Source organism: Carettochelys insculpta, chromosome 3 (genome assembly GCF_033958435.1).
Source record: "Carettochelys insculpta isolate YL-2023 chromosome 3, ASM3395843v1, whole genome shotgun sequence".
NCBI lineage: Eukaryota > Metazoa > Chordata > Testudines > Carettochelyidae > Carettochelys > Carettochelys insculpta.
In genome coordinates this window covers 181,241,150-181,267,984 of record NC_134139.1, presented here as the reverse complement: position 1 = coordinate 181,267,984, position 26,835 = coordinate 181,241,150, and the positions used below count along the sequence as shown (strand labels likewise).

The 26,835-nt window shown below is 41.6% G+C and overlaps 1 protein-coding gene across 4 annotated transcripts in view; it reads right to left on the bottom strand.

Moving 5' to 3' along the window:
* The window catches only part of GREB1 (growth regulating estrogen receptor binding 1), a 159,672-nt gene that overhangs the window by 18,526 nt on the left and 114,311 nt on the right, over window positions 1-26,835 (bottom strand). For all 4 annotated transcript variants that reach the window (XM_074988962.1, XM_074988965.1, XM_074988964.1 and 1 more), the window contains 7 exons: window positions 25,931-26,270; window positions 20,240-20,355; window positions 18,684-18,883; window positions 17,699-17,788; window positions 11,781-12,391; window positions 3,825-3,927; window positions 2,302-2,460 (listed from right to left, as the gene is read on the bottom strand). In XM_074988962.1, coding sequence (XP_074845063.1) covers window positions 2,302-2,460; window positions 3,825-3,927; window positions 11,781-12,391; window positions 17,699-17,788; window positions 18,684-18,883; window positions 20,240-20,355; window positions 25,931-26,270 — 1,619 coding nt within the window. The remainder of the gene's footprint in view (window positions 1-2,301; window positions 2,461-3,824; window positions 3,928-11,780; window positions 12,392-17,698; window positions 17,789-18,683; window positions 18,884-20,239; window positions 20,356-25,930; window positions 26,271-26,835) is intronic.

Here is a 26,835-nt window from a genome sequence, read left to right as displayed (position 1 = left end):
TCTCCACTTTCACAGAGTACAGTTTAAAATGCTCTCTCCAGCTTATTTCTTGTCTGTGATGTTTTTAAGATTCTGGTTTTAGCACAATCATTCAGGGACTGGATGATGGGGGAGGATTAGTAATGGGATAGCAAATGAAAGAAAAGTGTTGTGGTTAATGCCATGGACTGGGACTTGGGTTCTGTTCCTAGCACTGTTACACACTTATTGTGAGACAAGGGGCAAGTTTTTTAGATACCCAAACTGTATTGAGCACCTACAGTTCCAATGGAAATCAGGCCCAAAGTGCCTCAAAACAGAGGCAGCCGAAATGAAAGACTGTAATTGGAAATGGTGGTGCTAATCTTTCTGGGACTTCCAAAGGTGTTTAGTTACGTAAAGATGTATAGAAGTACCTTCGGAGATGTATAAAAAACAATCGAAGTCCAGTGCCTCATCCACTTAGGCACTTTTGTAAATCCCACTTGGTGCCTATCTGCATCTTTGGTCATAAAATTATCTTTGCAGATCTGGCCCTTTGTGTCTCAGCTCCACATCAGAAACATGGGAACACTGAAATTCCCATACAGGTTTCAGGAGGTAAATTAATTAGTGCAAGCATATAAAACAGGGATGGGCAATAAGCGACCCACAGGTCAGCCATGGTTCACCAGGATTAGGCTCTGGTGGATTGAGCATCTGCAGGTACAGCAACTCACAGTTTTGATTGGGCCCAGTTCATTGCTCCCAGCCAATGGGAGCTGTGGGCAGTGGTGGGCCAGCTTGTACTGCTTCTCACAGCTCCCCATGGCTAGGAATGGTGAACCACAGCCAATGGGAGCTGCAAGCAGATGTACAGGTGGATGCTCAGGTGCAGGCCACTGGACCACGGGCCATTATTGCCCATCCTGGATGTAAAATCTACAGTTGTAATGTGGGTGGGGCCATCAGAAAAGCCAGTCAATTCATTATTGTTAAAATGTGTCCTTCACCCTTACTCACAGTTTTAAATCAAGCTCAGGTTTGCCAGGACTGGCTGTTGCTCTCCTGCGGCTGGTGTCAGAGCTGCCTTTGTGAAGTGAGTGCAGAAATTTTTAGCTCGAAGGTGTCCACCTCACATCTCCCAGCAGCAACACCTTGACTATCACCCTTGTCACAAGTTCACAGAGAATGACTAAGGGCCGAGTGAGGAGAGAGAGTCCATTGACACTGTGATGTGTACTTTCATCTAATTGGTCCTGAACTGTTCCCACCAACTTATTTCGCATAGCCCATCAAACAGCCATCAAACAGATTGCTGCTTCAGTGGATTCAAGTTGGTGTCCTACATTTCAATACGAACTTTATCCCCAAGCAGGAGATGCCTTAGCTGGTTTGCCAGCCTGGGCAGAACATGGTTTAAACAAACAAACAAGCAAACAAACAAACAAAAATGACAGGCCAGCCAATAAGGAGTGGAGGAGGGAAAAACCAACCAAGTACCACAGCACTTTGGCACCTGAGCCATTGGCACATTTGCCCACTTCCAGACTCCCCTGGACACAACCAGCCTTACTGAAACATAATGGGACAACTCAGGGAAGTAAATTTACTCCAATACATACACATTTGTAAGATCAGGGCCTTGCTAGCAAAAGGCTAAACAGCTTCCATGCCACTAAACGCTCACATTGCTGCTCCTTATGTATTGTTCCTTATCTGGTAAACTTGTAATCCTTTTTCAGTGTAACCCTCATATTGTAGCTCCATGCATTATGGCTGTGTCTATGCTAGCAAGTTCTTTTGAAAGATTTTTCGGAAAAGCCCGTGGAGTGTCTACACACAAAAAGTGTTCTTTTGAAAATAAATTGAAAGAATGAGAGGCTCCTTTCAAAATCGTTCGTCCTTTCCCTTTTCAGGAAGACCGCCCCCTTTCGAAAGCTTCTTCAAAAAGAAAATATGTGTAGACTCTCCATAGGCCCTTTTTTTCGAAAAAGCAGTCCCCATGAGGCCTGGTTGTTCGATCCCTGGCCTGTTCTTTCGAAAGAGTGGGAGCCGTGTGGATGCTCTCTTTTGAAACAGCAGATTGCTCTTTTGATCCCCTTTTTTGTGTGTGGACTCACTCTTTCTAAACAAGTTCTTTCAGAAGAGATCTCCCGGAATAGCCTCTTTCAAAAGATTTCTGTAGCGTAAACGTAGGCTATGTAATTACATATCAATGAAACTCTAGAAATACTGGAATCATGGGAAATCTTAACATTTGCTTTATTAGGGATAGAATTCCATCCATAGCGACTACAGTGCACGAAAGTAAATAATTCCCTGTATATTTTAAATTCTGACCATCTCTGTTCACATTCTGAAGCCTTGTACAAATCAGACTTGCATCTTCATATTTCGGATCATGAATAGTGTAGTCAAAAGGTATCTTCTTAAATGTCTCCAAATCAGGCCATATGTCTCCTGGCTGGTGATAAAACTGATCTGATTCTTCTTGGAGTTCTACAATGTCAGCAAAAAAAAATAAAAATAGAATGATGGGTGCAGTTTTACAGAATGCTTTTTTAAAAGAGATTCTTGAAATCAATAGAAAGGATCAGATAATTGCATAAGAAAGAGATCCACACCTAAAACTAATCTATGATATTTATATAGTTTAGGAAGTTAATTATTATTGTACTATTATTTCTTTCACTGTTTTAGGCAATGCCATACATGAAGCTGTTTACTGCAGAAAAGTCAGCGAACATCTGATCAATTGTCCAACATTCTGCATCCCTCAGTGCAACTGGGGCTTTTTGACCCATAACAAAGTAAAAACACCTTCCTGAAGCCATCTGAAGTCATACGTGCAGTGACAATAGAAGCACCACAGCAAGTATTTTGCTGGCAAAATGCACCAAAGTCAGCAGGAATCTTTCCACTGACGTCAATACACTTTGGGGATCGAGTTTTCAATTAAGGGAATTTGGTTTGTTCTCTCCCCCTCTGGTAAGTAGTCCAAGATGTTTGAAGCCAGCCTCTAAGCTACTGCAGTGTCATAGTCCCACAAGTTAGTGGAGCTATAATCATTTACATCAGCTGAGGATCTGCTGCTTGGAAACTAGAAAAACTCATGCACAACTATTCGCACAAGACAAAATTCCTCCTCATGCACAGGGCCAGCCAGTATAAAATGTATGATACTTTTAGACTCTTTGTAATCGCCCAAAACAAGCATCTAAATCAGACTTGAGTGAGGCATAAGCTTTGCATGGCTCATCTTCACAGAATTCCCCCTCCTTCCCCCCTACCAGTAAAAACTCAGACAAATCACAGTGGAAAGTGATTGATGAAAGTAAATAACTGAACCTCAGAGAGGTCAAGAATTACATCTGGAGAAGGAGAGGAATGAGGGCTACACCGGGGGGGAAAAAAAAGCATCTGCAAGTTAAGAACAAGATCAACTACTAGAAAGCAGGAATGTATGTATGGTCTTTTCCTGTTCACATGATCTCTTGTTTACTTACAATGGATAATATAGTGACAACACTGCCAGTGGCTATAAATTTTTCAGTGTTTCCAACTAACACCAGGTTTAAAGTCAATGTATCATTTCTGAGCATGAGATTTATTACTTTTAACATACATAAGCGCTGCTGCCAACTTTCCAAAAGAAACAGAAATGTGCTAAAAGAGGAATGTGCTGGGAGTGGAAAGAAATTGGCCAATAGGAAGATTCTGAAACAGAATTTAAGATTTTAATTTGTTACTTTAAAAACTCTATCTGTATTGCGGTAATGTAAATAAACCACATTGTGATGATGAAGAGAACAAGATAAACCAGCCAAAAAATCCCCAAAGCAAATGTTTCTTAAAGAACTTACTAATATTGATTTCTTCCTCATCATAAACATCCACTTCCGTCAGTCTAATCAGCATTCTGGACAAGATACCAAGGAAATGAAGATAGGCTCCCGTCTTTCCAATCTGTAAAAAATGTGTAAATCAGCAACTAAGCAGTTGTTTATCATTTATGCCATTCTGTCATCTCACTTGAAACTTGGAATTGTAATAACTACTGCCATCTAATTCAAAAGAAGGTCAAAATCCAACTCAAGTTCTGTTTCACGTGCATTCCTATTCCTGTACATTCACAAGTTTATATGGCATGATTAAGGTTTCAGTTTACACAGCTATGCAATTTGTATGCATGAAATTAACACTCATAAATGTATGCGATACCCTCGGGGTATAGACACACAAATAATAAAAACTCAGAGGCAACTTCTCTCCCCTGACTTTTATTCATTTTTAATAATTTCATAATCCAGACATCATATGGAAATCTGCCAGGAAAACACATAATAACTAAAGATTTACCACAATCCTTCCATGCCTGTGACTGACATACTGAGGCAATTTTCTGTACTGAAGATGAGTTGAAACAGGTCCTTAGGACAAGATGTATCATATCTGCAAACTTTCACTTGTCAGTCAGATATGATATGCAAAATACTTAGCTTTTCACCTCCCTTGCTAAAAGTATTACTTTCCCGGCAATTATGAGATTCATTTTTTAATCTCAAAAATCTCTTTTCTTTTTTTAACCCAAATCACAGAAGACAGTCCTTTCCTCCACTACACAGACATTCAGTGCTTTTGTACAATCTACATTCACACCTGATTTTACAAAGAGGTGGGCCAATCACTCCCAGGCAGCAGAGAGTTCACCCAATGAATTGTCCTATCATCTTGCATGTGAACTTCACTGGACAAAATATTACTTAAACATATGTAAATAATAAGCACCCGAATGCAGTAGTTGACAAACACAGACACTTGGCCCTTGACCTTAATGTGACTCTGGAATAAATTTCCATCTTGCAGGGGTAAGAAGAGCTCTCATAAACTCTATTTGCATTGCAAACTCTTTTTGTGTCATTCAACATTAAAACTTACTGAAGACAACTTGATAGTCACGAGCTACTGTTTCCTCTTCAGTGCACAGGCTGACAAATTCGTTGTAATCTAGAGCCCGGTTTTACTGAAACTGTACAGTTTATTTCAATAAGGGTAACATCAGTCCTGATAATAAACTGACAGCAGTGCAGATCCTGCTTTCGTGATGGACCCAGGAATGCAGTTTACATGAAGATATATACATCTCTCATAGGACTGGAAGGGACTCTCAAAGCAGAACCTATCACCAACCCTGACAATTTTTTTTTTTAATTTAACCTGCCTCAGACCTTCGAAAGGCCCACTCAAGGATTGAACTCAAGGCCAATGCCCTAACCTTTTAGCCAGCTGGAGTGAAATAACTATATTGGAGATTTGAGGGATATCAGAAAAGCAGGATTGGGTCTAATGAGAGTTGTATTATTTTAAACAGTTCATTTACTTTACATGTGAAATAAGGAGGCTTACATTTGAAATAACAGGACAAAAGTAACATTCGTTTTCTTTAAATACAACAAACAGCAAATTAGAACCTGCACTTCCCACTAATTTACATTTCTTTCAGAACAATTGAATCAAAGCCCACTGAATTCAAATGTAATCTTTTTGTTATCTTCAGTGGGTTTTAGATCAGGACCTGAGATTTGAAAATAATAACTATTTGTTACTACGTGGGTTCATTTATTTGTGAATCAACTAAACAGAAATTTCATACCTTGGAAGTGATCCCTCATCTCATATTTCATGCAAATTTATAACTGATTGTATTTAGTTCCAGGAAAGTACAATACCTACATTCTCATTCATGTTTGGGATTACTTCCAGGTATCTTTGTTAGAGCTTGCTTTTGGTCTGAAGTGACAACTGGATTTGCATTAAGATCACCAGAATTCTGTCCAAACTGGGTGAATTTGACAGAGTCTCAGTCTGAGAATAATTTTATAGAAAGTCTGATAGTAATAAGGTGACCCCATAGCTCAGACATATGCCCCTATAACTGAAATAGACACCTCTTGCCATCAAGTTCATTTTGATAGAACACAAATTCCTTATTGGGGCAACAGCTTTCATTAAGCCTACTGTCAACCCCAGAAAGCAAAATTTTACAGCTACTGTCTTTGCAACATGACCTACTTGGTAAATGAAGTGGCCTGAAACACTTGTTTCTGATAACATTAAATTTTATCTAAGATCATTATCAATCTAAGTAAGGAAATTTCCAAAGGTGTAACTTAGGCCATAAGAAAGCAGAGTTATTGTATGACCATTAATAACCTCAAGAATTTGGCAATGCCCAGTGCCTTGTTAGATGAGATGTTGTCAGTTCTATACAACCTTTATCCACCTTGGTCTATAAACACCTTGGTGTTTCTTCTTCCAGTATACACAAAGTAGAAAGATGCAGCTGATGTAGATAGAACAGACAAGTCCATAAAAGATAAGGGCTCAAGAAGAGAATAAGCACAAATCTCAAGTTTTTAGGTTATTTATGGCCACTGACATGTGTAGCAACAACATCTGTTCACTAGTCTGATTTCTCCTCGTTATTGGTTATGGTTTGGGATATTGAAAATTTGGGATACATTTACAGTGCAGCCCTTTAATTCGTAGGCCATGAGACAGAATTTACTACCTATTACGACATTTAGGAATGCAACTGAATTGAGGTTGTACTTGCAATATGCTCCATTTTTGTGTACTGAAAAGGCACACTCATGAAGTACAACACCTGCTTCAAGGGAAAGCAGTCCTGAGATCTTAGCCAGGATAATTATTCTTTCCATGGAGATGTACAGTAAACTTAAAGCAGGTTGTCCTTCTACTCAGCAACCAGAGGGTGAGATTCCAGTCAACAAAATAGTTTAAGTGCTACCACATCAATTTGTAGAAAAGACATTCAAAGTGCTGATATAACATACCACAACGGGGTTCCCTTTCACCACTGGTTTCAGACACTGTTCAGCAGGATGATTAATAGGAGGTGTTCTCCTGTACCAAATTTCAGCGGTATAAGAAAACGATCATATGGTTTATCGGCTCTAAAAATGTGTTTTCAAATCTTCACATTTGAAAAACATGGCAAATAAAAAACCACATCTCTATTTTTTCCTAATCCAGTTTTCAAGACAGAAAGTTCTAATGGACCGCAGCTGTGGGTCTCAATGTACAGTCTGTGAAACACTCTCGGTTCACAGAAACCATGCTGATGAGCCGCAGATGGCGCTGGCTCTTCTTGTTCCACCTGCTACATTGCACTAACAGACAGATACATGAAATATTTTCCTCATATTTTCTCACATGAACAACAAGTTCTAGGTATCTGAGATATCATCTGTGAATGGTAAGGGAGGTGGTGTAAGCAGTCAGGGATGGGAGGTCGCTTTTAGGTTGCGGTTCACTCAACAAAATGGTTTGAGAACCCTGTATCAGAGTCATTCACAGGACTTAGATTTGTTCCCACATATTATATACAGTGCTGTTTTCAGGGTATGAAAACACAACAAAGAAACCCAACAATAGCCCCAAGCCTCTTGCATGTACTTTTGGGACACACCATGAATTTGGTGGCAATGCATGCACTGAGTGATGAATTTATATGCACAGAACTGGTTAACTTTTTCACAGTAGTGCATACTGCCTACCCAGGATCTTAATATTGTTCCAGAAAACACATCCCAGGGATGAAGCAACAGTAATATCTTCTTGCCTTTTTACTCTTTGCTCTCTGTTAAGGCTCCCAACAAGAAAGATAATTGTTTCAATGCATCCCTTAATGTGGACACTGGTCTACTAAAAATGTTTACAAACTCCTTTCATATGAAAGGAATCATTGACAATGGATGTGAAGATACAAAAATTCCTAGGACATTAATTTCCAAAACCATTCCCAGGGGATCTAAGAGGCAGTCAGATTAAATAATTTCCAATTTACACAAAGCCTAAATGCTATGAATCTATAAACTAATCTTGAGACCATCCAACCAAGAATGTTATCCAAGAATGCCTCCAAGTTGAATCAAAAGACTATAAATAGCTTGTTGAAAATGCTTTGGGACAAAGATAAAAACTACATGAGAACAATCTGGATGTGCAGGTCACCAATCACAGACTTTGGAAAGAACCCATACTAAGGTTTGACTGTGGCATACCATAGAAGTTTACAGTCTCCAACGATACATGCCAGCGGATTTTCCTACCTCACAGCTAAAAAAGGGGGTTCAAAAAGAGGTACTAACAAAACATCAGTTAGTTCCTTTGAGTAGCACAGGCTAAGATCTAACGTGGATGATAGCTGGGAAACAAGACTTCTTAGAAATTAGAAGTACAGGGACCAATTAAAGTAATTGTCAGGGGGCACCACTGAAATAGCGCAAATGTTCTAGATTTAGTAGGTTTGGAACTTGAAGCATCTTCTCTCCATCCTTTTATACTAACATTTGTCTTTCCGGTTAAGAGCAGGAACACTAAGAAATGCATTCACTAAGGATTTAGGTTCACCAGATAGAGGGAAGAATGTCTCTCACCCGCAAGACAAAGAGCTGCTGAGCAAAATAAGTACCATGATTAGCTTATGGCAAGTCTGTTTTGCCCCTTTTGTCCCTATGGATATACTTAGACCACTGCTTGATGTGTTTACATGAAATTTTTATCCACAGTTTACTATTGGTATTGTGGTAGACCCAAAGGCCTAAGTGGAGGTCAGAGTGCTAGTGGCTATGTATATCTTGATTAGAAAGTAGCCCTATTATAAAACATTTTAGCCAGCCGTGGAGGCATTAGATATGAGGGCAAGGAGGAGAATTCCTGAATGCTAAACATTTTGGCAGTGAAATGCATTGTTTCTGTTCACTGGAGTGCTTGATTTTTCTTAAATTGACTTGTTATACTCTTTGGTACTGTCTAGTGTCAGGAAGGATTGTGCCACTAATTCAGAGATCACACTTGTTTTATTGTTATTTATATGTTTAGAATGGCAAGTCTAAGAGCAAACTTCTATCAGCTGTTATGAACTCTGGCTTTTTGCAGCTTTAGTCTGTGGGTTAATGTTACAAAAACTGGAAATGTCTTTTCCTTAGTTTGGATTTTCTTTAAAGAGCTCAGGCAGGAAATTATAGTGCCCAAAGCTTCTATTGATTCCTCTTACTGCAGTAGATAGCGTAACTCCATATATAGCACAATGGTTATGAAACAAGCACATGAGCCCAACACTGCTGGAAGGAAAATAAGTTTGTTTCCAAAGTGGAAACAGAAGATCACATTTGCTATATGTTTTCTTTCACCTTTCCAGTGGCATAGACACCATACTATACCTTATGCCAAAAACAACCAACATACTTTCTCAACTCTGGATTTTTTTAGAATATATTCCCTTCTATATGTTTGGAGTTCAGACATTAAAAAGAGCCAAACAGACATGTCCCCCAATATACTAAAATGAGAAAATATCCTGAAAATGAAACATTTAATTCCTAATTTCCTCATGAAACATTCAGTATGAAACATATGCATAATCAGGAAAAAACTAGGGAGGATGCAATAAATAAATACACAGAAAATATTTTTATGACAAATCCCATTAAGGTCAATGGGAAATTGTAGGTCAGAACCTTTGTTCAGAAGACAGAGAAGAGATGGAGTTGTAGAACAGAAAGTGTCTTTCTGAGATGAAATTTACCTCTGTGCAGAGGGCCAACCTGAGTTCTATGTACCAATTCATCCCTCAAAATCAGGCCTGCACTCACACCCAAAGAAACAGATGAATAAAGAAGCCAGCTATGTTTTCTGCATATATATGGCCAATTACACATACCATATGCAGAACCCTGGATGAATACAAAATTTGTATCTTCAGCTGCATGTCCAGCTGCAAAAGTGATCTGTGGATATCCACATCCGTGGATGCAGATACCTGCAAATATAAAATGGATAGCCACAAATTTGCAATTTTAGATGTAAAATCTATATCTTCATCCATATCCACACAAATGAGCCATGGATATAAAGCAGATGTCCACAGATTTGCAGGGTTCTACTCAGATGTGTTAAGGGCCAAGTTCTCTCCTCATATGAATACAGGCCTTCCGCTGACTTTGTTGAGAAACACAAGCATACTCCTGTGGGCAGAAATCAATTGTCTTGTGGCCAAATTTATGCCAAAATAATACATACTACTACATATGGGTTATTTTGTACCCATATTATAACTTTGGGAACCATAACTTTGAACTTCTTGATTTTTAAGAGCAAAATTCTAATCAAAATTATAGCAGTGTGTTTTACTTGAGTCTGGAAACAAACTACAGGTGGAACTTCTCTAATTTGGAAGTATCAGAGGGAGAGCCATGTCAGTCTGTATCCACAAAAAAAAAATGAGAAGTCCTGTGGCACCTTATAGACTATCTAATCCAAAACTCTCTTATCCAGCAAACTCCATAATCCGGCATGACTTTAGTTAGCCAGACGACCACTTATTATGGGTGTGGCCAAGTTTCCCATGGTCCCATAACATTTGTTTCCAGCCACCAGCCCTGGCTCTCAGTGTTCTCTGCTGTTATTTATCTGTAGTTTACCCCAAATGTCTTCGAAGAGCCCAGTAAGCAATGGAAGGGTAGGTAATGTGCTAGAAAATATTTACCTTCCGTCATCCAGAAAATTCTCTCATCTAGCACCCGGCAGGTCCTGAGGGTGCAGGACAACAGAGGGGCAACCTGTAGCTATCTGTTGCACACTAGATCAACTTTTACTTTGTGCTTACTAAACATTCATCTCTTTTGAACACGTATTGCCTTAATCCACTGCAAACGTGGAGAATTTTGATCAGAGGGATGGAAAGCAATGAAGAGATGTTCTTCAGGGACCTATCTGATACCCTCTATGCATTTATGGCAGCACTTGCATGAGTCTAAATATACTTCAAATACACAAAGCTGATTTATACCCAATGTGACCCATGTTATTTCAATGGACTGTACTGACTAAACTGGGAGCAGAATGTGGTTTTTTCTGTACAGAGACCTTGGCAATACACAGGTACAGAAGAGTGACAGAAAGCGAACTCTGTCTTTCCGTAGTTTTAGTCAGTGGGTTAATGTTACAAAAGCTAGAAATCTACAGCTTTGCTTTAGTTAGGATTTATTTCTAATTTCTGAGGGCTGTATGCAACATCCTCTCTCAGAAGCTACCGTTTTGATTGGTTCCTGGCATGTTGCATAAAACTTCAGAAGAACATTTAGTAGGGAGTATGTGCGTTGATTTGTGGAGACATCATGCTCATAGCTGCATACTAAATATTCTTAGGGCCCTTAAGAGGAAAAAGACTCCTTGAAGTCTTTATCTATGTCCAAGTGTCCTTTCAAAGTCACTGGAAAATTCTTGGGCCAGAAGTTTAGCTGTCTCTGTTGGAGTGGATGGGTCTTTCCTGTATGTTGTATTTGTGACAGCTTCTGTTTCTGTCCACACCATGAAGGAAATGGCTGAATCTGCCAATTTTACACCCTAATCAGCTTGACCATAAAAACTCCCCCTGTGTGGTTATTCAAACTTTATTTAAAATTGAACTCCTAATAGTATGTAACAAGCTGCAAGGGACATGCATTTTCAAAGAAAAAAAGAGTGTGAGTTTTCGTAAAACATAGCATTCATTGTATAAAGGTTGACAACAACAAAAATAAAAAACTTAATTGTCCTTGGTTCAAATTAACAGTGAAATGGAAAGATTATTTAACTAAGGTGGATATGGTAATAAATACCAGAGGTTAACTTTCAGTAGTGAAGAAATTCAATTAGATATGAGTAATAATCTCATTAACCTAGCACTTAATGAGACGAAGACAAAATTAATCAAAAGAAAGGAATGATAATAATACCCTATGATTACATACCTGAGGTGGTCCACTGAGCAGCAGCCTCCTTGGGTGAAAGGTGTCCATTCTGCCCTCATTTCTATTATTGTAGTCCATATGGATTGGTTTGGGAACTGTCCACTGGCGATAGTACAGCGACTGCTCCGTGCAGGTCATCATTTTACTCATAGCAGGACGGAAAGAACTCGCCCACATCACGGAGTGATTAGGCAAGAGGGAAGATGACTTGGGAAGTCCGCTGCTGTCAGTAGAGGTAATAATGTCATACACCAGCTTGGGCAGGAAAACAATGGGTGGCTGTTTCCATGCCTTTGCCATGGAGCACTGAGATGTCTGCAGGATGAAGGAGTTGTGAGTAGGTGCAGAGGAAGAGGAAGAAGAGGAGAATGGTGAGGAGGATGAGTTAATGGAAATTTGGGCACTTTTTATGTTTTGTTTGGAGTCCAGATGTTCAGCTGTTGCTGGCAAGTGCTTGCTGATTACTGTTTGTGCCCCCTTTTCCACTTTCTGCCTTTGCCTTTCGCAGTTGTTCGCATTCTCTTCGGTACTGCTGCTTAGCACTTGGGGTGACTTTGCTACATCCCCAGGTGTTGCTAACAGAGGAGATGATTCAATGCAGAATGCTGCACCTAAAAACAAAACCTATATTTCAACATTGGGTAATGTGATCCTTCAGCAATTATCTTGAACCACTAAATTTCTATCACACTCTTCATAGTCAAATTGTAGATACAGCTCTGTTTTAACTATCTTCTCACTGGAAGTTTTAAATATTGTCAAGTCATTTTATGTATATTGTATTAAGCCCTGTTATAGAATCACAGAATCATGGAACACGAGGACTGGAAGGGACCTCGAGAAGCCATCGAGTCCAGTCCCCTGCCCCAATGGCAGGACCAAGTACTGTCTAAACCATCCCTGATACACATCTAGCTAACCTGTTCTCAAATATCTCCAGCGATGGAGATTCCACAATCTCCCTTGGCAGTTTATTCCACTGTTTGACCACCCTGACAGTTAGGAACTTTTTCCTAATGTCCAACCTAAACCTCTTTGCTGCAGTTTAAGTCCATTGCCTCTTGTTCTATCCTCAGAGGCCAAAAAGAACAAGTTTTCTCCCTCCTCCTTATGACACCCTTTTAGATACCTGAAAACCGCTATCATGTCTCCCCTCAGTCTTCTCTTTTCTAAACTAAACAAGCCCAATTCTTTCAGCCTTTCTTCATAGGTCACATTCTCTACACCTTTAATCATTCTTGTCACTCTTTTCTGGACCCTCTCTAGTTTCTCCACATCTTTTTTGAACTGCAGTGCCCAGAACTGGACACAATACTCCAGCTGAGGCCTAACCAGTGCAGAGTAGAGCGGAAGAATGACTTCTCATGTCTTGTTCTCAACACACCTGTTAATAAATCCCAGAATCACGTTTGCTTTTTTTGCAACAGCATCACACTGTTGACTCATATTTAGCTTGTGGTCCACTATAACCTCTAGATCCCTTTCTGCTGTAGTCATTCCTAGACAGTCTCTCCCCATTCTGTATGTGTGAAACTTATTGTTCCTTCCCAAGTGAAGCACTTTGCATTTGTCCTTATTAAACTTCATCCTGTTTACCTCAGACCATTTCTCCAATTTGTCCAGATGATTGTGGATTATGACCCTATCCTCCAAAGCAGTTGCAACCCCTCCAAGCTTGGTATCATCTGCAAACTTAATAAGCGTACTTTCTATGCCAATACCTAAATTGTTGATAAAGATATTGAATAGAACCGGTCCTAACACAGACCCCTGTGGAACCCCACTTGTTATACTTTTCCAGCAGGATTGAGAACCATAAAGAACTACTCTCTGGGTATGGTTATCCAGCCACTTGTGCACCCACCTTATAGTAGCCTCATCCAAATTGTATTTGCCTAGTTTTTTGATAAGAATATCATGCGAGACCATATCAAATGCTATGTATATAGAAATGTAGTTCTATTTTGTAGAACAGTTCCTAGAAGTAGGGAAGGTAAAGACAAAACTCTCTGTACCCTTTCTTTTTGGATTGCTTAATTGATTACCCTGTTGAGTGAATGAGGTGTGAATGGAAAGGCGTGGGAGACCAGCACCTCCAGGTATGGAGAAGGTAGATCCAAGACCAGTGAGGAGAACAATGGAACCTGTGAAGTGGGCCCACTGAAAGAAGACTGGACACATGGACACCTTCGGAGTCACCAGCAAGTGCCTGCCTTTGGAAGCATCACCCAGAAGAAGGTGCTAAATGCATATTCTTAAGACTGCTCTCCCAGATGATGCATATGCATGAAATGGCTAACTTGTGGCCATCTGCCTGAGAGAGAGGACTGTATAAATGAAGGCATCTTGCACAAGGACCCCGGGCTTTGTCTTGTCATCACTGGAGCACCGATCCAGATCGCAGAAGCCCAGCTCCACCCCTCCCCCATCTAACTCACCTGGCCAGTGCACTTATGGGGAGCAACTATTGGTAACAGCAACAAGACAGGAGTGTGCATGTGTGTGTGTGTGTGTGTGTGTGTGTCTGTGTGTGTGTGCGCGTGAGTGTGAGAATGGGAATGGGATATATCATATGCATATGATAAGTGTTGGTTGCTATATGTGTATTACCAATAAATGCAGCATTTTGCCTTTTCCCCTGAAAAGATCCCATGCAGTACTTTTCAGTACAACAAAATCACAGTAAACAATATATTATGCAGACATCAAATGTTGTGAGTCCAACCCTGTGCCTGATGGGCCAATTTGCATTCACCTAACTCATACAGGTAGTCTTATTGAAACTAATAAGAGTGTTGGTGTGAATAACCCTATAACAATTTGGAATACAAAAATCCCTGGTAAAGTTTAAGAGGAAAAAGTTAAATCTCTCATTTCTCAATAATCTACACACACACACACACACACACACCCCTTTAAAAATTGTAATATTCACAGGTTATTTCCCCCCTATTGTAACAGTTTTAATGTGGAGATGATTTTGATCCTACAGGTTTTACTGTAATCCCATTAACATTACACTGAGCTTCCTAGAAGCTGAGGGCCTGATCCTGACAGTTGCTGAATATCCTCTAACTCTCAAAGATTTCAATATGGAAGTTCTCACATCAGTCTTTCAAAACAGTCAGCTTCCTGAGGCGCTGACCTCCACAGTACTTATTGCAGTCTCCCCACAATCAAAAGAAAAAAAAGTGACTGTTGGCACACAAAAAACACAAACACAATCCCATAAAATCAAGTAAATGTCAAATGTCTAATTCAGGACATGCACCCGTTTCCAACAAAATAGACTTATATTTGACACTCCAAAACCAGAGTTACCACAAACACATTGCCTTGCTGCTCAGGGCACCAAGCAGGAAATCCGCAGAAGATGCTGATCAAAGATAGAAGTAATTTCTATGAGACATGGATCAATGGAGTTGAGTGGTGTTCATGAGGAGCAATGGTATCAAATTGCAGTGTGGGAGGTGTAGGTTGGATATTAGGAAAAATTCACTAGCAGGGTGGAGAAGCACTGGAATGGGTTACCTAGGAACATGGTGAATGACCATGCTTAGAGGTATTTAAGGCCCATCTTGAAAAAGCCCTGGCTGGCAAGATGTAGTTGGGAGAGTCCTGCTTTCAGGAGCATGTTGGACTGGATGACCCCCTAAGGTCTCTTCCAGTCCTAAAATGCGATGATTCTAAAATTCAGCAATCACTCTCCTCACATCAAACCCTTCCTCACAACACCCTCTGTGATGACTAGCCCTGACCAGCAAAGTATAAATTCCATTGTTTCTGGCCAATCCAAAAGTGATGCACATTAGTTATATGCTGTGGTTCCCTTCTCGGCTGTCCATTTTTCCACAAATACACATGAGGGATGCCTACTTCCTTTATCCCCATGAAGCAGGAAGAGGCATTCCAGCTGCATGCTTAACTAAAGCCGCCAACAGCAGAACGACAACAATGGTAAAAATGTCACCAGCCATATGAACACACATGGGACATTGCACTACAGTGACAACGTGCCAAAGAGCTGTATTCATGCGCAAGAACTGGCCCAAAAGATTTTTTTAATTCACACTTTTTGGCCAACAAAGCAACAAGTGGCATCCCAGAGCAAAACAAAAGAGGTCAGTAGGCTCTTCGAAGAACAGTATGCATTTTAAAAGTAAAAATGTTAGGGGGAGCTAATCCAAACCTTTGGTGCTTTTCCTTTTGTAATGGCAACTGCGCCTTGTGGCAAAAGAATTTAAAGTCAGAATACTCGTAGGGCTGTGGTGAGAACTTAAATTATCCGGAAACAGCTTGAGATGTTTAATTTTACAGCCAATGCAACATATTTGAGCACATTTACCGAAGTATGGTACAATTAATATTTTTTAGTACTGTCATTGCTTTAAACTTTTACACCTGGGGGAATATTGCACCACTGCACACATACCCAATTCATGTCCCCCACAGATTTTTTCTTCCCTCCACGGAATGTTACATTCTACCAGAATGCAGAAGGCAAACTATAGTTACACCTTATGCTCACCAGGCCCGTTGTGGCATCGAAACAGAGAGCAGATGATTCATTAGCCAGGACAGCCAGCCATGAAGTGGGAGAGAGCATATACTGCTTTTCTCACAGGGGTATGTCTGGGATTCAGACAAAAGACAGATTGGGGTAGGAGCACACAAGCTAGTAGAGACACAAATAAGCGAGGGACTGAATAGGAGTGGGCTGTAAGACCACATAGCCACTGCAGGCAGCAAGGTGCAGGAAAAGACAGGGATGGGGGGCAGATGCGCTTCAGTGAATGGAAAAGGCAGGGGTCATACAGAATCTGCATGGGAAAGACCCCCTAACTCTCTAACAACCTCTCCTCTCTCCCCTCATGCCCCCACCAAAAACCTATTACATCCTTCTCTCACCCACACAAACACTCTCCAGGTTCACTCCCAGACTGCCAGAAATTAACTCTCCCTCCCTCTCCCAGCAACTCCATTACCCTTGACTCTTGCAAGCTTTTGCACAGTTTCTGAGGAGTGCAGGAAATAATTTCTGTACTGTAGTTTAAACTAATTACACAGATATCTGTGTTAATATGCCTATTAAGGAATCTATTTTTCAAAAAACATATATGGAATCTTTTTATGTTGTCCGTATTGTTACAGATGTACTCGACAACAGGAATTTTTAAATAAATTACCAAAATCATTGAAACTAGTGTGATTACTTTGTGTTATTCTGACAAATAAAATATGGAGCATGTTGCAGAATTTTAAAATATTCTATGCAGAATTTTTCAAGTTTTTGGTGCAGAATTCCCCCAGAAGTAAAACTTTAATGTTGTGTTCTTAAAACAGTTTTCAGATTGTGAAGAAAGAATAGGTACTCAGTGCAAAAACACACACATTTCTAAAGGAGCAGCCTACAAATGTTTCTCCATAAGCACATATGCTAGTGCCTCACCCAAAAAATGAACTTTTTTGCCAACATTTAGGAATGTCCTTTGAAAATAGAGAGGCCGGTCCTGAGCCCTTGTGAGCTGTCATGGCTCCAGTGATTTCAAATGGAGATCTGAGAGTTTGCACCAGCTGAGGATCTGCATCTTGATGCTTGACATAAAAATGTTGAAGAATATTTCTGATGACAAAATATTATTGTATAATACTGTGACACCATTCACAGATCTATGAGATGGCCTATGTATTCATGAATCACGCACGAGGCAAGCTCGTTATTTTGGATCTCTGGAGAAAGACTCTTGAAAGCTCAATTATTTTAAAATGTGTTAACAAGTTTTTTTTAAACCAGTTTTGCCAAAAAAAAAAAAAACAACTAATGGAATTGTGTCTTTCATTTTTCACTTAACAGAATAAATGAATTGCCACATTTACGTTCTAAATATCAGTTGACATAGATCACCATCAAGTCTTACTTGAAGCTTTTGAAGAGAGAGATGAAGATGCAGAGTCATGGGAGCATGATCTCTCTCTTTTGACAGGACTTCTCTTTCCTGAAGTGGAGCCTGTTTCATGAAAAGAGGGAGGATGGAGGAGAATTAAAATTCTGAAGACCAATTCTCAGCTATGGTCAAAGTGCATAAAGTGAAGGGACAACAGACAAAAGAGTCTGAAAGTTCATCTATGTGTCCTGACTCATGTGCTGTTCTGAATGTGGCCATTCTTCTTCGGCAGTGGTGGAGCAGCCGAAGTTTGGCTGTTCTAACTACAGCTGAGCTGCAAAAGCATGACAGCCAAAAATGCAGCCAAGAGCTGGCCCAGTGCCATTTGCTCTTTGATAACCATGACAACTCTGCTATCTCAGCAGCATGGAGTGACACGGTAGCCTCTATGTTGGTATTATCACACGACCACCCTTAAAATGGGATGAACAATATAATTTCATCCCCCTCTCAAAGCTGCTGATCACAGTACATCTTACTGTTAATTCTGGTCCCCATTCTGCCACCCTTATTTGTGCTGAATAACCCACCATTCAGTTGAGCACTCCCTTGAGCGCAACCTCGAATAATCATTTATCCTCTGTGCTTCAGTTTTCCCCTCCATAAAATGGGTAAAATAATTACTTTTCAAGGGTGCTGAGGTTCAACTAATTAATGTTAATAAAAGTCTTTTCATTCTTCAGTTGCAAGTACAAACAACATTAATACCAAAAATGCACAAACTATCACTGTAAATTCAAATGATGTCTCCCAATCTTTTGCAGAGCCCAGTGCCACTAATTGCTATATAATTATGTAACTATTTTTCCTTTCTTTTTTGCAATTTGCTTTGCACTCTGAAAGGTTAACATCCATCTCACTAGCTGAAATTTATTTTAGCATGTGATTTATTATATTTAATACACAAGTTGTATTTGACTAGATTTTAGGAGAAGTGGCACGACACAGGTTCACTAACCTTCTGTTGCTATTTCTTCATCTTCATTGTCAGTACTGCTCAGTTTCTCTGGGTCACTCTCCAACACATCATTCACAACCACCTTGTTCATGTGGATTTCAGAGCTAACAAAGTAGGCTGCCAAGCCAAGCTCTTGCTCCAAGGCTGTCCTTACTAAGCAAGAAGAATTTATTAAACGTAGGTCACAATATCTCAATGATCTGAAAAAAACCAAAAGACACTATGAAAACTCACCACATCCCACATCTTTATTTCTTCTGCAAACGCAATCAGTGAGGAATGTTGTCACTGCCTATTGAACTGATGTATGAAATAGAACAAACTGATATAAATTGGTCACTGTCTTTCACCCACTACAAAGTTTTGCTAGCATGCAGTCCAGGGGCGTCTAACACATAGCCTGTGGGCCAGAACCTAGCCCGCGGAGCTGGCAGTGGCACCAGTTTTAAAAGGACGTGGCTCGCTGCAGTGCAGCTCTCATGGCTGGGCACAGCTCAGTGCAGCATGCCTCTCGGCAGCATGGTGCTCAGGGATCCGGCGAGTCACAGGAGGTGGAGTGTAAGGTGCCTGGCTGCATGTAGAGGCCATTAAGTCTGGGGGAGGCTTTGGGCTGCATGGGGGAATTAAGTCTGGGAGCAAGTTGGGGCTGCTGGGAGGGATGGTTAAGCCTGGGAAGGGGGGGTGGACGGGGTTGGGACCAGTTTGTGTTTGGCCCCTGGAACATGTAAAAATTTGCCATGTGGCCCCTGATGAGAAAAGGTTGGACACCCCTGATATAGTTGAATGCCCGGGGCATAAATTTAGGAGACAGTTTCTATGTTCTAGTCCTAGCTCTGATACTATCTCTCTAATCTACGGCATATAACCTAAGCTCTGTGGACTAAATCATAAGCAGGCGCAACACTGAAGCCGTTGGGAGTTGCACTTGCCTACATCAAAGTTTAGTGGGATAGTGTGTCTCTTGGTTTCCTCATCTATAAAAAACAGGAACAATTGGGAGTGTTGTGAAAATGCAAGACTATACCCTACACCTCTACTTCAAAACCATGACAGGTTGAACCTCTGTAGTCTGGCACCCTGAGGACCTGACTGGTGCAAATAAGAGAATTTGCCAGCCCACAGGAGAGCAATATTGTCTAGCAGCATTACCAACACTTCCATTGGGCTTTTAGAAGACGTGGGGTAAATTAGACCTAAACAACAACACAGAACCAGGGCTGGTGGCTGCAAACAAACTTTATGGAACCACAGGAACCTCAACCACACCCAAGATAAGTGGTCATCCGGCTCACTAAAGTCATGCTGGATTATGGATGGTGCTGGAGGAGAGGGTGCTGGACAAAAGAGGTTCAACCTGTACCACCAACTTGCTATGCCATTAATGTTCCACTTAACATAAAAACTACCAAAAGTCACCCTGTCACACAAATTTCACCAAACTTTGAACCCACAAAGGATTATGGGACACAGCAAGTCACAAAAGGATTTTTCAGCCATTTGAAGGGTGCAGTGAAAAAGAAAGATGTGAACAGTATTTATCAACATTTCCGTCCTACCTTGGCAAGGCTTCCCCTTGTGGGTCCATTCCACTAAATATTAATATACAAGGCAGACCTTCTAATTCCAAATAGGTCTGTGGCCTCCACTCTGCATCCTCAATTTTCTGCCATATCTATCATACAACATAAAAACATTGGTGGACAAATTCATTTGGCATAATTAAGAATGAAGACACAATGATTTATTGCCTTCTATATGGACCTAATTCTGCAGACATTCCACAAGAGAAATCATTGCAAGATCAGGCCCTGAACGGAAAGGGCTTGAGCTGCATAATGGTCTTATATTCTTTCAGAAGTCTGATATCAATGCTCCGGCAGATAGCTCTGTAATATACCTATATTTCAAAGTACTAATGAATTGCTGCCACATGTGGCTAAATAAAGATCCAAATGCTCTTCGAGGGAACATGAGAAACCATTGTGAAGATTATCAGAGAGGTAGCCATGTTAGTCTGTATCTTTGAGAACAACAAGTAGTCCTGTGGCACCTCTTACAGACTAACGTATTTTGGAGCATAAGCTTTCGTGGGCAAAGACCCACTGCATCAGATGCATGAGTGACTCCTATAGGAACATCCATACCCATACAGAAATTTAAAAGGAGCTCACCCCAGCTATCGCAATCAAAATTAGCATAAAACAAGGAGACCTGATGTTTCCACTGCTATTCAATCTAGCGCTTGATCTTCTGATTTCAATGCTAGAAAAACAGGGCCAGGGAGTCTCAGATGGAACACGCAAAAAAGCCTCCAATACCACATTCTACAAGCCTCTGTCCCAGGATCCCACTGAGGAATACACAAAGAAACTACAACATCTGCTCAAGACCCTCCCTATAAAAACACAGAAGCAAATCTACACAGACACATCCCTTGAACCCAGACCAGGTTTATTCTACCTGCTTCCCAAGATCCATAAACCTGGGAATCCTGGACACCCCATCATCTCAGGCATTGGCACCCTCACCACAGGATTGTCTGGATATGTGGACTCTCTACTTAGACCCTCTGCTATCAGCACTCCCAGCTTTCTTCAAGATACCACCGACTTTCTCAGGAAACTACAATCCACTGGTGACCTTCCTGAAAACACCATCCTGGCCACCATGGCTCTAGAGGCCCTTTACACAAATATCCCACATTAAGATGGACTCCATGCTGTTAGGAACATTATCCCTGATGAGACCGAGGCACAAATGGTGGTAGAGCTTTGTGACTTTGTCTGCAGCCATATCAGTTTCAGGTTTGATGACAATTTATACCTTCAAATCAGTGGCACTGCTATGGGCACCCACATGACCCCAGAGTATGCCAACATTTTTACGGCTGACCTGGAACAATGGTTTCTCTGTTCTCGTCCTCTAGCGCCCCTTCTCTACCTGCACTACATTGATGACATCTTCATCACCTGGACCAATGGGAAGGAGGCTCTTGAAGAGTTCCATCGTGATTTCAACAGTTTCCACCCCACCATCAACCTTAGCCTGGACCAGTCTACCCCAGAGATCCACTTCCTGGACATTACTGTGCAGATAAGCAATGGTCACATAAATACCACCATGTGCCAAAAACCCACGGACCACTATGCTTATCTACACGCCTCCAGCTTCCATCCAGGGCACACTACACAATCCACTGTGTACAGCCAAGTGTCAGAGAGGTAGCCGTGTTAGTCTGTAGCTTCAAGAACAAGAAGTCTTGTGGCACCTTATAGACTAACAGATATTTTGGAGCATAAGCTTTCATGTGCAAAGACCCGCTTCATCGGATGCATGAGTGGGGGGGGGGGGTTTCAGAGGGGTATTTAAACAGTGGGGTCTCAGAAAGAGGGAGGGCCACAGCTGATAAGGTCTATTCAGCAAGGTGGAAATGGCCCACTGTCAACAGTACTTACCAAAAGAGGAAAAAACAAGTCAGATCAGACAGGGGGATGTGAGCCTTTGTCAGAGTCTAATGGGGAGATATGAGCACCCAGAGTAGAGAAACTGCCTTTGTAAACTGCGAGCCACTCCCAGTCTCTGTGTAATCCATGGTTAATGGAGTCAAATTTGCACATAAATTGCAGCTCAGAGATCTCTCTCTCCAGTTGATTTTTGAAATTTTTTTGTTTCAGGCCTGTCACCCTTAAATCTGCCACTGAGGCAACGTCTACACGTGCACGCTACATCGAAATAGCTTATTTCGATGTAGCGACATCGAAATAGGCTATTTCGATGAATAACATCTATATGTCCTCCAGGGCTGGCAACGTCGACATTCAACTTCGACGTTGCACAGCACCACATCGAAATAGGCGCAGCGAGGGAACATCTACACGCCAAAGTAGCACACATCGAAATAAGGGTGCCAGGAACAGCTGCAGACAGGGTCACAGGGCGGACTCAACAGCAAGCCGCTCCCTTAAAGGGCCCCTCCCAGACACAGTTGCACTAAACAACACAAGATCCACAGAGCCGACAACTGGTTGCAGACCCTGTGCATGCAGCATGGATCCCCAGCTGCCGCAGCAGCAGCCAGAAGCCCTGGGCTAAGGGCTGCTGCACCCGGTGACCATAGAGCCCCGCAGGGGCTGGAGAGAGAGCGTCTCTCAACCCCTCAGCTGATGGCCGCCATGGCGGACCCCGCTATTTAGATGTTGCGGGACGCAGATCGTCTACACGTGCCCTACTTCGACGTTCAACTTCGAAGTAGGGCGCTATTCCCATCCCCTCATGGGGTTACCAACTTCGACGTCTTGCCACCTAACGTCGATTTCAACTTCGAAATAGCGCCCAACACGTGTAGCTGTGACGGGCGCTATTTCGAAGTTGGCGCCGCTACTTCGAAGTAGCGTGCACGCATAGACGCGGCCTGAGTGCCCAGGGAGATTGAAGTGTTCTCCCACAGGCTTCTGTATACAGCCAGGCACTAAGGTACAACCGTATTTACTCTGATCCATCAGACAGAGACAAACATCTACAAGACCTTTACCAAGCTTTCCTCAAACTACAATACCAACCTAAGCAAGTGAGGAAACAGACTGACAGAGCCAGATGGGTACCCAGAAGCCACCTGCTACAAGACAGGCCTCGCAAGGAAAACAAGAGAACACCACTGGCCATCACAAACAGCCCCTACCTAAGGCCTCTCCAACGCACCATCAGGGATCTGCAACCCATCCTGGACAATGATCCTTCACTCTCAGAGACCTTGGGAGGCAGGACTGTCCTCACCTACAGACAGCCTGCCAACCTTAAACAAATTCTCACCAGCAACTACAGATCACAACGCAATAACTCTAAACCTAGAACCAATCCCTGCAACAAACTTCACTGACAACTCTGCTCAAATATCTACACCAGTGATACCATCACAGGAGCTAACATCAACCATACCATCAGGGGCTCCTTTACCTTCATATCTACTAATATAATATATGCCATCATGTGCTAGCAATGCCTCACTGCAATTTACATTGACCAAACTGGACAGTCTCTATGTAAAAGAATAAATGGACACGAATCAGACATCAGGAATGGTAATGTACAAAAACCTGTGGGAGAACACTTCAATCTCCCTGGACACTCAATAAAAGATTTAAAAGTAGCAGTCCTAAAACAAAGAAATTTTAAAAATCAAATGGAGAGAGAAATCTCTGAGCTGCAATTTATTTGCAAATTTGACTCCATCAAACATTGATTAAACAGAGACTGGGAGTGGCTAGCACCTTTCAAAAGCAGCTTCTCTGCCCTGGGTGTTAATGTCTCCACATTAGACTCTGACAATGGGCCATATCCCCCCATCTGATCTGACTTTTTTTCCTCTTTTGATACCTACTACTGAAAATGGATCATTTCCACCCTGACTTGAATAGACCTTGTCAGCTCCGGCCCTCCCTTTTACTCGGACCCCACTCTTTAAATACCCCTCTGAAACCCCTCCCCCCCACTCATGCATCTGATGAAGTGGGTCTTTGCCCACGAAAGCTTATTCTCCAAAATATCTGTTAGTCTATAAGGTGCCACAGGACTTTTTGTTGTTCTCATGGTGAAGCTGTGTAGCTTGATCTTTGAAGACAGAAAGCAGAGTTGCTCACTGTAAACGTTTTCCTCTGATGGAAAGGTTCATTCTGCTAACCACAGTTGTCAGTTTACCTCTGACAACCAGGTCCATTGGATGATACCTTTATTCGCACTGATTAGTACCTAGCTGATGAGATTTTTTGATGAGTAAAGTACTACTCAGTGGCTGGGTCTACACTAGCCCCCGCCTTTCCAAAGGGGGATGCTAATGAGACACTTTGGGATGTGCTAATGAGGTGCTGCAATGAATATGCAGTGCCTCATTTGCATAACAGTGGCCACGGCACTTCCAAAGTGCCACTTTCTATCAGACGTGGCTCATCTACACGGGGTCCTTTACGAAATAGGAATAGAGGATTTCAAAGGGTGCAGGGTCCTTTCGAAAAGTATCCCATGTAGAAGAGCCATGCACAATCGAAAGAGGTGCTTTCGAAGTGCTGCGGAAGCCATTATGCTAATGAGGTGCTGCATATTCATTGCAGTGCCTCATTAGCATATCCCAACGTGTCTCATTAGCATCCCCCTTATTGTAGACCCAGCCAGTGGAGGAAGGGGTATCACCATACACTCCTTATTTATTCATTAAGCGCCAACACTACACACAGTGCCGCAGAAGACATCCAAGCCACTATGGCACGAAATTCTGAATTCACTTACATTAGCTTTACAGCATAAAGTTATTCTGATTTGTAGCAGAAGAAGTACAAAATCAGGCCCTTTTTCTCTGCTTTGTGGAATTAAGTAGACATACCATGTATCAGATTCAGACTGTAGAAACAGCCCTCATGTAAAGAATACAAATATTTTTGTTTTAATAGGTGGGTGATAGTGTTTGGACTAAGTGACGTAGTGGATTTTGACATGTGTGATGCTTGAGGTCAGACTATATGATCATAGTGGTCCTTTCCAACCTATGAATCTATTATTTCCAGCATTGTCATATTCAAAATCACATATGGTCAAGGCAATATTAGTCATGGTATGTGGGTAGGTGTACTGATCCAACACCTTTATGCCTGGTAGGCTGTGCAATACAACAGTTACTGAGGTTTGCTCACAACGGGAAACCTCTCTGCTCTGGTCAACCAAAAGTAGCTTTCAAATTCACTTTTTTTTTTTATCACTGTGTTGATTCACCGATAGCACAGTCCACAGCAATGAAGCTGATTGGTGCCAAAGCTGGTGGTGCTTGGGAGTTCTAAACACATTTGTCAAGGCCCTCCTCAGCATCTGAAGTGGGCTGCAAGAATGGCAGATGGATGTGTCTGATCGACAGGAGCATGGGGTAATCACCTTCCCAAAATTGCCTACGCTCCCTGCCCACTTCCATGGCCACCACAGAAGGCTCAGCTCACAGTGGGGCAACCCAGCTCCCCGGCCACGTCTTGGCTCCATGGAAAGGGAAGGAGGGGTGGAGCCTTGGGATGGGAGGGGCGGGGCTGGGACTTGCCTTCCATAGCTGTGCCTTCAGCCACCACCCATGGATAGGAGTCAGGCTCCTTAGCCACTTTTCAGCAAAATTAAACTTCTCTATCTCCATCACTAACATCCAAGTCTCACACGAATAAAACCTTTACATCCCCAAACCACTTATTCTTCTCAGGTAATGCCATTCTACAAGTTACCTTTAATTGCTCCACAAAGTGCTTCCCTATGGTGATTCCAGAATTAGGTTTTCCCAAGATGATTTCAAAATTATCTGCAAGAGATAGTCTTTCCCGTACATGATAAAGTCGTTCATAGGCCACAGCAGCCAATGGAATGCAAGGAATTCTTAACACTACCATGAAGCCATGACCACTGGGGCATTGCTTTGAAGAGTTTATTAGGTTCTGAGTGATTTCCAGTGTTTCAACTGAGGTGTAGTTCTTCATCTGAGACAGACCACTTACTGCCATCATAGCTGCAGAATAATGCTGTACAAGGACAAATGTCCTTATCACTGCACTGTGTAATCTGGGAAATCTGAAATAAATTGTGAAGCATTAAAATCCTTGAATCCGAGTGCGAATGCTGCCTTTGTAAAAATTATTAACACTCAAAATGTAATCCAAGTGAAAAATCATGCCCAATACCCAGGTGACGCTCACTGATGTTCTCGTAATCTGCAAACCCTATAATTTCAAGGCCAATGTACAATCTTCTCAGTAAAGATTTAATAGCTAAGTGGGGTAGTGAAATTATATTACCTCTTTTGTTATCAAGACTTACCCACATTTTCAAAAACACACTCCTGAGTATTTGCTAGAGTGCTAGGCAGCACTCAAAATTAAAATGCATCTCTCCTATAAATGAATAAAGTTCTCCTCATAGTGCATTATCTTTGCTTTTCACTTACATTTACTCATGAAAGATCTAATTCAGTTACCACTAAAATCAATTGAAAGAACTGGATTGAGCCCTAACACAAGCAGATTCCCTCAGCCTTTAGTACAATTAAACAAACTTCTGCTTGTTCAGTCTTTTATTCCTTGTACTCTGTAAAACCCTCAAGGAGTGCTGTTAGAATTTGGTGCCTGCAAAGAACATA